General features: G+C 37.1%; 1 protein-coding gene across 1 annotated transcript; it reads right to left on the bottom strand.

Moving 5' to 3' along the window:
- Positions 1-10,015: 10,015 nt before the first annotated feature.
- fxyd6 (FXYD domain containing ion transport regulator 6) lies at positions 10,016-16,385 on the bottom strand. The gene is made up of 7 exons (XM_037678171.1): positions 16,337-16,385; positions 15,924-15,947; positions 13,029-13,064; positions 12,841-12,915; positions 12,585-12,621; positions 12,419-12,468; positions 10,016-10,474 (listed from the first exon to the last, which is right to left on the bottom strand). The coding sequence occupies exons 1-7, from the start codon at positions 16,383-16,385 to the stop codon at positions 10,437-10,439; spliced, it is 309 nt and encodes a 102-aa protein (XP_037534099.1). The 3' UTR covers positions 10,016-10,436.
- Positions 16,386-16,947: the final 562 nt, after the last annotated feature.

Genomic DNA, 16,947 nt, shown 5'->3' with positions numbered 1-16,947 from the left:
TATATATATATATAAACAAATAAAACATATTTCAAATGACCTCTAACTGGGAAACCTGGAAAAGTAGCAATTTAAAACTCCCATGAACCACATTGCTTCAGAAGTAAAGCAATAAATCTGGAATATTTATTATTAGTTTAAAAATTTGTGCAAACCATTTAGGGCAGGGGTGTCAAACTCAATTACAAAAGGGGGCCAAAATTAAAACCGTTTTAAAACTAAGGGCCGGTTTCAGAATCTACATTAACTCAAGTTAGATACTCAACATCTTTTCTTGGTTGCAGGTTCCTCAACAAGACTTTGATTGGTCTCATTTGATGTTCTCTGTTGCGCTTTTGACATAATAATCAAAGATTACTGAAAAAATTTAAGTGATAAAAAGTATTTTACATTTAAAATAACATCTTGGGGGGCAGATAAGGTGTCAACGAGGGCCACATTTGGCCCCTGGGCCTTGAGTTTGCCACATATGATTTACGGCGATAACTATTTACGGTGTAATATTGTAATGCTGTTGTCTCAGTAATGAGTGATATATCATGTTTGTGATATCCTGTTGACAATAGCATAAATTAAAAACACCTCAGCATTTCCTCATTACTCAGAGACAAAACTGTTTAGAGTCAAAGAAGAGATACTGGTTCTCTTCATCCTCCTATCTTAACTCAAATTAAAGGCCTCTATGTTTTCATTTAACCCTGATGAGATTAGAAACAGTAAAACTTGCATTTATAGCCTGATGGTATCTGAGTCTCCTTCAAAATGATTATCTAACATTTTCAACTCACACGTTTCCAGCTGAACTTGAGGGCATTTCATGTTTTGGCTCCTTCTCTTGTTCGGTGGTCGACCACCGGACTGCCGTGATGGCGCCATCTTGTGGTATGTTTTGACATTACAACAAAGAACATGTTTTCAGAAGATAATTTTTGTTTCAGCTTTTGTTTTTTGTTTCTTTTTGTTCATTTCAGTGAAGATGATGGCATTTTAATTTAAGGATTTTTATTATTATTATTTTGTGAAAGTTTTCCACGTTTTTATTCAGTGCTTATTAAATTTTAAGCGACCCACTATATGAAAAAAGTATAATTTAGTCTCATTATAAGGTGCTTACTTATCAGCATCTACTACAATCGCATGCTTTTTTCTTTTGCTATTTTTTTGCAAATAAAACTTTATATCTAAAAAGGTATAGGCATATAAATGTAATGGTTACATTTTAAACTGCAATAAAATATACATATAGAAATGATGCACTGCAACATCAGCCATTAAACAAATAATCTTTTAGTTTCAGAGTTTATTAAATGACTACCTGCAAATCCTCAACAAAATGTTGCCACATGTCTAAGACTTAATAGCACGCACAGCACAATTTTTTGTGCGTCTGTTTAACACACTTCAGTTTGCCTCTCAACTACTATCATTAGCTCAATATCTGCAAAATCATAGTTATACTATAACTATGATTTTGGCTGTAACTGTTATAACCATGTTTGAGGGGAGTGGTGGCACAAACTGGTTAGAGAAAGTGAGCCTGTGATCGTAAGGTTGCTGGTTCGACCCCTCAGAATGGTGCTTTAGCCAATCTAAACTGGTTGGCCCACTATGTGAAGGTGCTTTTTATAAAATTGAGTTTGTTGTGGTTCAGTTTTTTTTGTAAGGATCCTCAGACTAATGAAGTCTTTTGGATGAAAGACGAAACATTTCAACAAAATGAAATCATCCAGAGGACCTGACTCAACTTTGTTGGATTTTTCGACCTGGATTATTGAGCATGAACCTTGGAAAAAAATAAAATAATAATAAAAAAAGATAGGTATATTTTTTTCCATTTACCCTTTATTTATACAGGTAGTCTCACTGAGTCACGAGAACTCATTTTCAAGAGAGACCTGTTTAGAGAGAAGATGGTGGGGGTTAAGGGCCTTGCTCAGGGGCCCAGGGTGGGGCGAATGAGGGTGGAGGCAGGTGTGGGTGTTTCACCTTTCCCACCCACATTTTGATGTTGACGGTACCAGGAGTTGAACCTGTGACTTTCTGATCACAGACCCATCTTCTAACCTCTGCACCACCACTCCCCAATACAGTATAGTCATCTTTCTGTTTATTAGTCAGATAGCTGTGGTGGCCATCTTGAATTGAGTTGTAGCTGTGCATCTACTTTCAGAAAACTTTACTAAAATATATTAATTCTTGAGATATTTTGCTAACAGACAGAGAGGGTTGACATCAATAATTAATCCCAAAATATTGCCCAATAAGTAGTGCACTGAGCAGGAGTTGGGAGGATGCTCAGCTACTATTACATCATTTTTTTATCTCAAAATGTGTAACACTGACTGAGCCACAGCTATTTTTGGGTTTGCTGGGGTCGGTTGCCTATGGCAACCATCTTATGTTGTGTTGATTCCAAAGATAAATCAGTTGTAAATGTACACAAAATGATCAAATCTGTCTTGTAGTTCATGAGATATTTTACCTGCAGACAGGAAGTTGACTAACTTGAATGCAGAAATATTAACTGTTGCTTGATCAGTTAGGGCATGTGTCAAACTCAGTTGTGCCAAAAGTGGCCCTCCTTAACATCTGGCCCCCAAGATGTTATTTTAAATGTAAAATACTTTTATCACTTTAATGGTTTTTCAGTAATCTTTGATTATGATGTCAAAAATGCAATGGAAAATTTTAAACGAGACAAATCAAACTCTTGTTGAGGAACCTGCAACCAAGAAAAGATGTTGGGTATCTGATTTAAGTTAATGTAGATTCTGAAACTGGCCCTTAGTTTTAAAAAGGTTTTAATTTTGCCCCCCTTTTGTAGGTGAGTTTGACACCCTTGAGTTAGGGCTTGGTGAATGTGTTGGGGATGACTGTCAGCCACTGTCACGCCAAATTGTAGCTGAATATCTGTAAATTAGATTGTGTTACAGCTATTTATGTGCTTGCTTATAGGTGAGGCAGCCATCTTGAATGGTATTTAAATTACCTGTAAATCAGTTATTCATATAAACCCAATGAACATTTTCTTAGTTTCATTAAAATCTAATGGATGATGAGATCTTTTGCTAACGCTAACAAGCACACACTGTTCTGATTGCCCTTTGACACGTGTCGGCAGGAGATTAAAAGGGATTTGGTCCAGCAGCAGTCACTTAAAGGCCACACAAAGATGTAGTAACATAAGATTTATTTGACAAAATCTTTATATTTTTACACACATAACAGTTTCAAAGCGTTTTGTTGCTCTTTTGTGTTGGGTCCGCTTCGTTCATTGGTCTTCTTCTGGGACACGTCTTGGCTGTAGATGAGAAGATAATCTTTTAACTTTATTTCTCAGGAAATGTTTAATCATATATCATGATAAAATAGATTTTTAAGACCAACTTTGAGCAATTTAAACCTACAGGCAGTGTGCAGAACTGATTTCTTTATGAAATGCATTTTTCATTGTGACCAGCAGATGTCGCTATAAATCCATGTGAGATCTAAACTGTTGAACTCTTACCTTGGCTTTGCCACAGTTTCTGATTCTGTTGCCTGAAGACAGAAAGGAGAGTTAGGTTTTTTCAAGTCCTAAGACTATTGTCTTTATTTTAAATGTGTTTATTTTTTCTTTTCTTTTTTTTAAGTTGCTCTGGATACAACCCTGATGAAGATGGAGCTGTATGGTGAGAGAGGAGACATGTTTGAGCATCGCAAATGTGTGTCATGCTGTGATTCAAACATTACTCACACACACACTGGTGTGCACACTGATCACACTTCCGCACATCTCGCTCTGTTGCTATTTTTAGGACTGAGAAAACAAGCTGCAATAAAATGCAAAACATTTCTAAAGAGTCGCAGACAACTTACCGAGCAGCAGAGCAAAAGAGAAGATGCTAACGACCCCAGCAAACACCAGACCTCCAACACGCAGTGTATGGTAGTCTGCAAGTTCACAGGATTACTACAATGTTTTAGTTATCAATAAAATCAGTTCCTCTATAATAAAGCTGAGTCAGGTTCTCTGGGTGGATTATTCTTGTTGAAACATTTCATCTTTTATCCAAAAGATTTTGCCAGTCTGTGGAGCTGCAATGAACTCAATCTTATAAATAGCACCTTAGTTTGCTGACATCCAAAATTAGTTTTTCACATACAAAAGGAGAACCACGACATCAGGGCACTAACGATCTGTCGTTAGGCTGGTGGTCCTCCTTTATCATGTGAACAGCTAGTTTTGGCCGTCACCAGCAAACTGGTTGAACTGGTTGAGTTTATTGCAGCTCCGCAGACTTGACAAAGCCTTTTGGATAAAAGATGAAACATTTCAACAAGAAGAATCCGTCCAGAGGACCTGGTTTAACCTTATTAGATTCATCGACCTGGATTATTGATCATGCATCAGTGTAAAATCTGTTACTGTTCTCTCTATGTTTCTTTCATTTTTACTTTTATTTCCTGGTTTTTGTTTCTCGTAAAACCTTTAACACCTCTTTTCATTTTGTTTTCACACACAAATAGAATAAAAATAAAAAATCTGTCACACTATTTGTACATTTTTAAGCTCTATAGAAGTGAAGACGGTTTTCCATCCGATCAAAAACTTTATCAATGATTTAATTACATACCATAAACAAAGTCTGCATCGAAGTCAGTTTGAAGATCTGGAAAAAACAGCAACAAAAGAAACGTGAAGAGAAACCCAGAAAAACTAAATCATTTAACAGACTCATAGCTGCTGCTAACTAAACCTATAAAACTTCCTACTGTAAATGTTTACAAGGTTTTTAAACTGTTTTGGCAAAATAAAATAACTGTATTGTGTTCTGTTTATCAACACCTATTATAGACTCAGGACTGGAAAACAGAAGTTGAAGCCACAAAGGATGAGCGCCCCCTAGTGGCTGGCTGCGATGTAACCTTAAGCCCCGCCCCTCTACGTAAACTTATGGGACATTGAACTGATTTAAAAAATTTTAATACACTATAGATTTTTTTTATGCATTAATTTTTTAGTTAGCCTATTTTTATAAATTGTATAAATCTAGCTGTTTGTGCTACTTTTTTGCCATCTTATTTTAATTTGTAAAAAAAAAAAAAATCTGTACACCTCTTTTATAATTGTCTATTGTTGTCGCTGTTGTCCACTGTTGTCATCATTCTTTGTTCAAATCAGGTCTCTCTTGTAAATGAGTCCTCGAGGCTCAGTGAGATTAACCTGTCTAAATAAAGGTCGAATGAATTAATGAAAATTTTCCAGCGTATAAGTCGCAGGTTTTTTTGCATAGATTTATCAGTCCTGCAACGTATATGCTGAAGCGATTTATATACTTTTTTCCTCATATTCATAACGCAATTTTTGACTGACACTTTAAATTTCTAAGAACTGCAATAGCGAGTCCTCCTGTGCGCTCGCTTCACTCAGCTGGTGCAAGCGGAGGAACGCTGGAGAGATAACAGCCAGGATGGATGGATGGATGGATGGATGGATGGATGGATGGATGGATGGACTTATACGCCAAATTGACTTATGTTTTTTTCTTCTTCGCGATGGTTTTTTTAAAAACGAATGCGACTTATATGTCGGAAACTACGGTACATATAGTTCTTACCTTGCTGATGTAGGGTCAAAATGCTTTTTTAATATGTTTAGCCTAAAAAAGTGTCATGCTACATTGTGATTGTCACTGTGACCTTCTGTTAGGGAGTTTCGGGTGTGTAGTAGTTTTGTACGGAGAGCTCAGCTTTTAAACCCAGGGCACAGATTCTGGATCTAAAATGACAGCGAGGCAGTGCTGACAAGAATGGCATTCAAGCAACGACTTCAGTTTTGGACAATTAAAGATTGAAGAGTCGCTTTATCCATCTTTGTCCATATTTATTTATATCAAGAGTTTTGATATACTGAATCAAATTAAATTCAAGTCGGCATAAATTGGCGAGAGCTGTTTGGATTTTCTACCTGTGCATGCGTGGGTTTTCTCCAGGTACTCCAATTTCCTCCCGCTGACCAAAAACACCTGTATTGTGTTAAATGGTAACTAATGGTCTGTCTTGTTTGTCTCTTTGTGGCCTGGTGATTTGAAACCTGTCCAGGACAAACCTCACCTCTCACACAGTGACCGCTGGACATGAGCACCAACGGGGACATGTAGAGACAAATAAGACACCCATTCACTCTCACCTAGGGACATGATAGCTTTACCAATTAACCTAACATGCAGGCTTTTCATTTGTAGGCGGAAACAGAAGCAATCCTGCAACCTTCTTGCTGTGAAGGGCATCTGGCATAAACTAATCTGTCATGTGAGTTTGCTTGATGTGGTCACCCCTGCAGAACGGAGCGGCCAACAGAAGAAAAAAAAATTATAATAATTGTATTAATTCCTTTAATTATGCTCATGTTTTACATCATGTGTTAGATTAATTATCATTCATCCGTTGGTCCTCTGTATTCTACGCAATTTGTGTTTCTTCTCTTACTTAGTTTATGCTTTGACAGTCATTATGAATAACTTTTTTATTTTGTACTTGTTCAATCTTTAGCTCTACATTATTCTCAGACATATTTACGTCAAAAACAGAGACATTTTGCATTTTAGCACTGCCTGGTGGCACGGTGGCTCAGGTGGCTGTTGCCTGAGTGAGAGTGAATGGTTGTTTGTCTCTATGTGTCCCTGTGATGGACTTGGACCTGTCCAGGATGTACCCCACCTCTGTCACAGGGATAGTTGGACATGGGAACCAGTGACCCCCGTGACCCAAAAGGAAGAAGTGGGTAAAGACAATGGATGGATGAATCTGGACTCCATGAAGCCTGCGTGTTTCTGCCTATCCATGGGCCCCTGAACTCATTGTTTTCCATTATCTAGATACTTTTGTCAACTCGTTGCTGAACAGTTGTGCAAACAGTTCTATCATTTTTTTTTGTGTGTGAACATGATTAACGTTAACAAAATGTTATATTTATAAAGTCTGACACATGTAACATGACAAGTAACTGAAAAAGGCCGTGATCATTTATGTCACTTGTGGCATCATATGGTGTCTTAATTCACTGTTATCAGTGGATACTGAACAGTTTAAATACCTTTTGCAGAAGACATGTTGCTTTAGTCTGTGCTTATGGTTTGGTTGATGAAACTGAAAAGACATGAGCACAAACAGTTAGCCAACCGCCCGGACTTTATAAAAGCATGCGTGTCTATCCATCAACATCTAAATGACTAAATAAATGTTATCAAGACCTTTTAAATAACATCATCCGCCAGGTTTGTCATTGGAAAGCTCATGTTTGGAAAATTAAGGGGATTTGATTGCAGAGGCACCTCATTTTTTAATAAAGTCGGAGAACTGCTGAGACTCTGAGTTTATTTTATTTTCTGTTTTAGATTAGAGCATGCTGAAAGACATGGAAACTCTATAGCGCACGTGTTCTGACAAATTGCCTCATTAAATTGCCAAGTGGAGAAACAAAGTGACTGCCTTGATCTTTACGGAGACTTTAAAGAGGCTAATGGTGTTATTGATCACCATTTCTCCTCACTCTACCATCAACCCTCACCCGCACAACCTTTTCATTTGATCCACATCTTCAGACCTATAATCATTAACTCACACAGATTAACACACCGACAGTTTCCACAGCCGTCGCCTGTTTTTTTTTTTTGTCCAAGCATGCCAGTGTGAATTGTGGACTTGAGTTCATTCTTGTATCATGTGTCTTGGACGTTTCCATGCACCACTGAGCACAAGGACAAGCTGGGCGGTTACTCATTAATACAATGTAGCTCCAATATTCATTAACCTTGACCCCTGAGCAATTCAATAGAGGTTATTGATGGAGCCATTTAGAGTAGAGAAGTGACGATACATGACTTTTGTTTGTCTTAGGAAACAAGCACTGCCATCCTAAAGTCTAGTTTTAAAGGTTAAAGGTGCCGAAAATGATGCGAACAGTTATAATCCCCATTTCACAGTAAGTTACATTTTAACTGTCTTTTTTTTTTTTTTTTTGCAAAATAAAAAAACATTAGGATGCACAGTATATGATATTAAAAGAAATAAAAATTCAAACTGAATTGCTCCAATAAAAATAAAAAAACTATGCATCTTAAAGTTTTACCAAGCTCCCAATTACCGGTAATTAGTAATCATCTTAAGCGTATATATGAAATGAATTGGTACAATCAGCATGTTTTGTTGAAGAATTATTAAGAAAAAGAAGTGAACACTCACCTGAGCTGTTGACACCTCTGCTTTACCTCTGAGAAGGTGAGAATGGGTGGCCCAGTCTGCAGCCCAACTTCCCACCTGAAAGATCCACCCCCTCACAGATACCTTTTCCACACCTCCAGGGGTATTTTCAGACCAGCCACATTTAGTTACATATTTACAGTACCATAAAGTGCAGTTTTTCCAACCTTTGGAATCGTTGCAGAAACAACAGCAGCATGTTGCTCTTACTGCTGGTGAGGAGGATGTTTCCTCACTAAGCTGCTGCACAACCTTGACTGTCATTGACGGAGAATAACCAGACTGATTTCAAGGGCTTCTGCAGATCTGCTTATGAAACAAGACTTTCCTTCCAGCAGCAGAACTTTCAATTTAATTCAATTCAGATTATTTATATAGCACCAAGTAACATCAGAAGTCATCTCAGAGCACTGAACATACAAATATAAAATAACGCTATCTGAGCCGACTGCTTTAAATTTAACTTCATCGCAGAACTTTCATAATGAAGGCGACAGTGAAATGTAAAAAGTCTCTCATGAGGAAGAAACCTTTAGCAGAACCACTCAGGACAAGCGGCCCTCTGCTTCGACCGGCTGGGTTTGAGAGGAACAGATACACAATGGCAGGTCCAGAATCACGTTGATAGAAATAGTATAAAATGAAAACTATTAAATTTTAACAATTCATTTTAGGAAATTAGGTCAATTTGTCCTCCAGTAGTCTAAGCTTATAGCAGCATAACAAGCCAACCCTAACTATAGGATTTATCAAAAAGGAAAGTCTTAAACCCAGTCTTAAACCTGGACAATGTGTCAGCCTCACGGACAGAAACTGGAAGTTGGTTCCACAAGAGAGGAGCCTGATAACTGAAAGATCTTCCTCCCGTTCTACCTTTGGAAACTCTAGGCACCGCAAGTAAGCCTACAGTTTGACAGCAAAGTGCTCTGTTAGTGAAACATGGAACAACAAGATCTGTAACATAAGATGGAGCTAGGTTGTTGAGAGCTTTGTAGGTTAGAAGTAAGATTTTGAATTCTATTCTGGACTTGACTGAAAGTTTTTTTTGTTTGTTTTTTTGAGGAGAAAAGCAAATTTCACTCTGAAAACTGTTTTTTTTTTTACTAAATGATTTAATTAAAAAAAGACATTCTGTGTTCAAACATACTTTTATTTATGCCAAAAGCACAACAGGTTGCTACACAACAAAGCCTCATGCGCAGGATTAACATAGCATTTGGCTGTACAGCTGTCATCTTCAAAAACCCATACTTTAGGCCTAGGAAAACTCAACTCTTCATCCTGTACGGTTTAACTTTATGAGTTAGGCTACTGTTAAAATGCATGTCGATAAGGTTTCATTCCAACCACGCTTTATCTCTTTGTTTAGTGCATGTATGCTGTTAAAAAGAAAACTTAGAAAAAAGAGAGGAAACAAAAGCTAACCCCAGTGTCACAGAGTTGCGCCACTAGTGATTGCGAGCAGGGAAGCTAATCATAGCCTGCTGGAGACTACGTAATCCTACTGGAACCAGTGACGCAGCCGTGAAGTAGATATGTGGAGAAGAAGGCAGTGAGACAGCTGATGTAGGCGCTCTCTCCACTTCAGACGATGGAGGAGCCCCTTGAAGATACCTGCTAATTACTCCCGAGCTCACTCGGAGAGCTGTGGTGATGGAGATTGTCTCGTGTAAGGATCATCACTGATGAATTCACAATCATACAGAACAAGACTGCTCATTGTGCACCCAAACACAACACTCAAACGTAAATGGAAGTTATTTATGCCTCGTTTGTAAAGTATCTGTTTAAATACTGCATATGTCTTATGATCTAAATGTAACACACGTTATCAAGGACAACAGAGGAAACGAGCAAACACATTTACAAATCCTAAAACCTGAAGTCGAATACAAAAGAACAGCAGATCGCACAACATTTAAAGGATTTTAAAGACAATCTTGTGTGGGGAACAATGCTGCTGGCTAAGACAACAAACTGCAGCGAGAGACTGTCACAGGAAGGCACAGAAATGGACAAGAGCACAGTCACAACGAAGAACGAGATCTATTTACACATCACACCTTTTTGTTATGCACCTCCGATTTGACCCTGTAATCTAACCAGTTATAATGATCATCAATTCAACAAGTGTTGCTAAATGTCAAATACAAAGATCATCGATTTCCTGAAGGTGGTCCTGTGTTGCTGTCTCAGTTTTCTGCTGGAGTTTCTTTGGCAGCTGCTGAATCTGAAACACATCAGAGACGCTGGTTTTAGGTAGAGTAGATGAAAAGCATCGAGCTTTTATTTACACTTTCTATACCCTGTATTGGAGTTACTCTCACTCTTGCATAAAATCACTAAAAGCAGTTTGGTGCATTAACTTGTTTCCCCATCATTGACATCTGACAGAATTAAGCAGAGGCCCAACGAGTGAATGTTTATGAAGCATTCACACTATTGTGATCCATTTTTCTTCTGTACATTTTTCGGCATCTTTCTCGTTCCACAAGTTTTGTGCTATTTCAACAAATCACAAATCAAAACATTCAGCTCATTCAGGACAAACCTGCTTTGACTTTTGGTTTTGGTGCAACTTTAGCCTTTTGAAATATTTAGCCTTTTCTGCCATTTTTGTCTCATAGAAAATGAAATGAGCTCATTTTACATCCTTCAAATCTTTAGCTCTGTTTACAACCTTTTACTCCTCCTTTCACGTTTTGTTCTGGTTCCGTTTCTTTCAGCCTTCTTTTGCAAATTATTAAAATTTTCAGCTAATTTAGCTGGTTTTGAGCTGTTTTGTGCTCCTTTCAGATTCTTTCTGATAACGACAACATTTTTGTGCTTTTTCTAACTTCTTTCTGATGATTTTGGCTTGTTATGCTCCTTTCTGCATATTTTTGCTAGTTTCAGCTTTTTCTGCTATTTAAGCTACTATTCAGCTGTTTGATGCTAATTTTGGCCTTTCCAGCTATTTCTACATTTTTTGCACTCATTTCAACTTTTCTCAGCTTAATTTGACAAAAATGTGCTCTCTCCGCTTCCTTCTGGTAATTTACTGGTAAGCTTCTTTCTGCTTTTTCAGCTACTTTTCAGCTCTATTTTTGGATAATTGTAGCGGTTTTTTTTGGATAATTTCCACTGTTTTGTGCTAATTTCTGCTTCTTTAAGCAAATATGTGTTCTTTCTGCTTTCTTCTTCAAATATAAGCTTGATCTACCTTTTCAACTATAACTTTTTAGCATTGTTAGCCAATTTCAGCTGCTTTCAGATAAATTCACATTTTTTATGCTAATTTCTGCTATCAGCCTAATTAAATTATTTTGGCAAATTTTACCTTGTTGTGCTCCCTTCAGATGATTTCTGCTAGTTTCAGCTTTTTCTGCTATTTCAGCTATTTTTTAGCTGTTTGTGCTAAATTTAGCTTTTTCAAATAATCCCACCTTTTATTTAGCTCATTTCATCTCCTTCCACTTCCTCCTGGTAGTTTAAGCTTCTTTCTGCCTTTGCAGTTACTTTTCAGCTATTTCTTTGCTAATTTAAGCATTTTTAGCTACTGTAATTTCCTAAAATTTGTGCTAATTTCTGCTTATTTAAACATAATTCAGCAAATGTGTTCTTTCTGCTTTCTTCTGATAATTTAGGCTTGTTCTTCCATTTCAGCTATAGTTCAGCATGTTTTTAGCTAATTTCAGCTGTTTTTCAGCAAGTTTGTCAACAATAAGCATTCACACTGCATTTTCGCAGGAAATGCAATTTCTCTAGTTCAACTTTGAGATTCTCATTTTCTGACTTGTTTTTGTGAGCACACTAAAATGTTGATCAAAACTACCTGAGAGGTGGAGAGGCTTGAAACACAAGAGTCAGGGTGGCTTCTGGGTAATACCAGATGGCTAGGCCTCAGACTGACGAAGCCTCTTGGATGAGGGGCGAAACGTTTCTTTTTAACAAAAAAAACGAAGTCCAGATGACATGATTCAACCTTTTTTGTTGTTATATACCTGGATGACTGAGAAAACAAACTTTGTGTACCTGAGAGGTTGTTTGGAAAAGGGCAGTCATATTCTAGCTAAATTAATGAAAAGCTATGTTTCATGTACTGTCAGTGTACAAAAGGTGCTAATGGACACCAGCAAAAGGAAACTCAGTTATGGATTTGTGTCAAGGGATAGAGTTAAAATACTCATCTTACCCTTGGAGACAATCATGTTCTCCTCTTGTGCCTCCTCGTCTCCAGGAGCCCTGTGGAGAGAATCCACAAGTTGTCATGGTAACCAAATTATGTCGCGTAATAGAAAAAAGGTCTTTCATAACCAAGACTTCTTTTTTGATTCAATCAGAAAAGGACGTTGATGTACCTGGGCTTCTGCTTCACACTGCAGCGACATCGCCGACCTACAAACAAACAAAATGATCACTTTTGCTGTAAAGACGTCAGATTTGCGTCACATATCATTAATGTTGTTGCTGTAAAAAGAGGTGCAGAAAAATAAATAAAGGTAAAACTACGTGACGTCTGTAGCTTCACATAAGAAAGAATTTCAATTATAATTCAACACTAAACTTCATCACGTGCATACAGATGTGACAACGTGAGCAAAGAGGTTAACTTACTGAGGATGAGAAGGATGCCGAGTATGAACAGCACCACAGCAAACGCCAGCCCCCCAATCCTCAAAGTCTCATAGTCTGTAAAAAAGCAACGCACAGTCAGCTCCAAGGACTGGGAACATATGTTTTAGGTATTGATATGGTCTTTATGTCAAACTATATGCTGATGAGTTGATGTTTTCTAAACTCACCATAAATAAAAGGGTTTTCAACTTTTGCCTCACCATCTGTGAACAAATAGAACATGTGTAGAACCAGGTTAGGACCTAAAATATTCATGTATTTTAATACACAACTTAACAATGAGCATGCATCAGGACATGTACAACTTAACACGTTATCATTCTTCTTGAAATTTGCAGTATGCTAGATTTTATTTCTTCTACAAAATTATTGAAACAAATACCAGATGCTAAACAACTTAGCATGAGGATGAAATATATGTGGGGGTATTTTAAAATTAAATAACAGCTATGATAATAAATAATGAAGTATATTCAAAAGATGTTCAATACAAAAACAACTGGACTAAATATAACAAATATTTGTTTTATTTATTTTATCATGTCCTGGATGACTGAGAATCTTCACCAGCATAATGAAGTATATTATATTGTTCACGTTTCATTTTAAAGAGTTTTCTATAAATTAACACAATAGTTCAGATTTCTTGAAGCAGAATTCAATTTAGGGTTCTGCAGAAATAATTTAGATCAGGTGTCTGCAAACTATAGAATGAAAAGAGCCATTTTTACACCTTTGTTCACTAAATTGAACATGTCCGGAGCCACAACAACCTGCTACCTCTGTGGTTATCAACTAGCGGCCCAAGGACCACTTTAGGTTTGCTGGAGGGGGCTTTTGTGACATTATAAAGCAAAAAAAGAAAAAAAATGTAATGATTTTTAACATTTATTAAAGTAAAAGACCAGATTCTTGTAAAGAAGGAGGGGGAAAAATCAGTTTTTACAATCTTTTTTTAATGAAATAATCTATGTTCTTCATATAAAGAAATAAAGCATCAAGTTAAAGTATGTTTTACTCCTTGTACTCGCTCCAAAGTTCACATATTTGCTAAACAAATGTCAGAAAAACTGTTTGAACTAATCATTTTTTGTTGTTTGTATATAAAATTCATTGTTATGTCAGTTTTGGTCAAAGTTTGAAAGAGCCTCTGAAGAGGGACCAAAGAGCTGCATGTGGCTCTAGAGCCGCATGTTGCAGACCCCTGATTCAGACAGATCTTTGTTCAACCTCAGCTTAGGAAAATAAGAGTTTTATTCTGATGGACTGATGAGGTACCAGCTAGTCTGAGCTCAACCAAGATAAAATATGATTCTTGTTGTCCTAAAACACCTCATGTTCATAACAGTCCATGCAACACTATTTTATAGGGGGAATAATTTAGTAGTTTCATCTTACACAGTAATTTGCACCATACAATGGTCGCAGCGACTAACTTTTGCACTTGTGATGAAGTCTGAGATATTTTTTAGCATCATAATCATCATGTTTCTGCAGGAAAACCGGCACCCCGCACATTCAGTAGCAGCGTAAAAGTTTATAAATAGCATTTGTGTAAATCATTGTGAAAGTTTTGAGATAGGAGCTGTTTTACCAGTAATAAACTTTATTCTTGGCTCTGTTCAAACTGGCTGTGGGGTTACTGGTCCATTCAAAATAAAACTTTATTTCTCCAAACAGAGGTTGTTCAAAGAACTGTCTACAACATTGAGCATACTGTATTTAACATGAGCCACTTCAAAACATTTATCAGTTTACCACAGATGTATTAGGCATGCACATTTTAAAGCATAATAAAATAGTTTCACAGGCGTAACTTTGTTTTGTTTTACTATTTAGCTGGCCTCTTTTTTCCAACATCTATGATATAAATGTTTTTCTACAATGCTATGGTTTGGACTTTTTTTGTTCGTATGTGACTGTTTACTGCACAGGGCAGCACTTCCTACAGCAGGGGTGCCCAATCGACGATCGCGATCTACCGTTCGATCGCGAAGGCAATTTTAGTAGATCGCATGGTGAAATAGACATCAGATTTTTTTTTATTTCTTTTAATTATAATTGTTTTAATAGACGCCAGCTTATCATTCCATCGTCACTATGCAATTTGTCACTTGATTGACATACAGGGCAGCCAATCAGAGACCGGATCTTTTCTAGCACGTAGGTCACCACGCATGCGCAAACAACTGCGCCAAAAACTACAGAGGTGACTTGTAATAGCCTCCAGTTTATTTCTTCTAATCGAAACTCAAGAAAGTGTGTAAAATGAGTTGGGGAGCTGGACTAAGAAAGGAGAACAAAACTACCATTTCTCTAAGGAGTCGGGGGAGGACTTTTTTTTTTCTTCACAGTGTCATATTCAAAGTGCGTTTGCCTCATCTGCAAGTGTACGGGAGCAGCATTTTCAGACTATTCATAAAAACTATGACACTGAGTTTCTTCTGAAAAGTGAGCTGAGAAAGAAAAAGGTGAACTAAAAAAGACAGCAGTCATTTTTCCCACAGAAAAATGTTGTTGTTTGTTTGGAGAACCCAAATTTTTGCTGTGTTTTGTTTATTATTTTGTACACGGACAGCAAAAATAAATTGTCACTTTTTAATTTTTAAACACTTTTGGGTTTTGTCATTTATGTTGCGTCCACGGCGAGCTGGGACTTATTCATTCATTCAACCTTTATTTATACAGGTTAGTTTCATTGAGTTACAAGGACTCATTTACAACAGACCTGATTTAGACAGACAACATATAAAGTACAGACAACAATAAACTACAGTAAAATGCAATTAAAATAAAAGTAGTGTTATAAAACAATAAATCAAGGTACCATATAAAACGTGGTAAAACACTAAAAACAAGAAGTTAAAACAAATAAAGCATATAATATCTTTATAAATAAGTAAATGTTTCATATTTTTATAGTAGGTAGATCACTTGGACTCGGTCATTTTAAAAGTAGCTTACATGCTGAAAAAGTGTGAACGCCCCTGTCCTAGAGCATTGATCTAAAAAGCTAAATCACGTCAATTTCAACCTTGTTAGAGGCTAAGAAGGGGACTTACCCTCTGCAGTGGGGTCCTCTGCAGCTAAGAGACACCAATGAGATGAAAAGGTTTGAGTGTGGAGAGAAAAGGAGATAAAAATAGAAAATTAGTGAAGAAATCTACTCAGACATTGTCTAAGCTATCCACAGTTACCGTACATAAAAACCAAGAATCACAAAAAACGGACTACTTGTAATAGTTATAGTGTGTGAACATGTGTACATTTTATATTTCATCTTGTTTTTTGAGACTACACACACACACAGAGCCTGCAACAACTCACTCATAAACCATTTAATGGGTAATTGATGTTTTTCTGAGAGTCACACCCAGAGCATCTCTTCCTAAAGTCTTTCTCCCTCAACACTGTCTCACTATGGACACTTTGTAGAAGTGCAGGTATGTGTACGTTTCGTGATTAGAGCACTCACCAGCAACACATGCCAGGAGTGAAGAGAGGATGAGCAAAACTGTTTCCATGGTAACTGTTGGTACAGAGCAACAAAGAGGTAAAGTGAAACTTAACAAAAGAGGTAAGACACACTACTTCAGCCATCTGTCATTGGGGGTGTAGATAATAACAGGGAACAAAAAAAAATCTTCATTACATGCACCACACAGATTATAACAGCAGAATGTTTAATTCACACTATCCAAACCTCTGGAGTTTAACTGTTGTAAAAAAAAAAAAAAATTAAAAAGCCCTGCAGATACAGTTTTTGGCTTGTACAACGATCCAAGCAGAGAGCCGAACATGTTCTTCTTTTCCTGGCAGAGAGGATTCTTTTCTCCCAGTGGACATCACACAACCTTGGCCTATTTTTATGTGGTGCACAAAGACCAACTGCGCCTAACACAAAATGTGTGCAGAATCAGCCATCATCGTTTAATAGGTCAACCAAATGTTTGGTTAATAATCTAAAATGTTCAGACTGAGTCTGTACTTCGCTGAAACAAAAGCTAAAGTATGATTAATGTTGTCTTCAAAGCTCCTGACATTTAAACTAGTGCTCCGCTGTCGGCAGTTTGGCTTTTAAGAGCC

The sequence above is a fragment of the Nematolebias whitei genome, chromosome 6 (genome assembly GCF_014905685.2).
Source record: "Nematolebias whitei isolate Nwh7 chromosome 6, NemWhi1, whole genome shotgun sequence".
NCBI classification, from domain to species: Eukaryota; Metazoa; Chordata; class Actinopteri; order Cyprinodontiformes; family Rivulidae; genus Nematolebias; species Nematolebias whitei.
The sequence above is the reverse complement of the archived record's forward strand: the minus strand, read 5'-3'. Positions and strand labels throughout refer to the sequence as shown.

Excerpts from the sequence above, each read along its gene's own strand:
- fxyd6 (XM_037678171.1), bottom strand. The coding sequence starts at position 16,385 with ATGGAAACAGTTTTGCTCATCCTCTCTTCACTCCTGGCATGTGTTGCT. Across the intron at positions 12,916-13,028 it reads TGAAAACCCTTTTATTTATG|ACTATGAGACTTTGAGGATT; the intron begins GTGAGTTTAGAA and ends GCTTTTTTACAG. Across the intron at positions 12,622-12,840 it reads CGGCATCCTTCTCATCCTCA|GTCGGCGATGTCGCTGCAGT; the intron begins GTAAGTTAACCT and ends GTTTGTTTGTAG.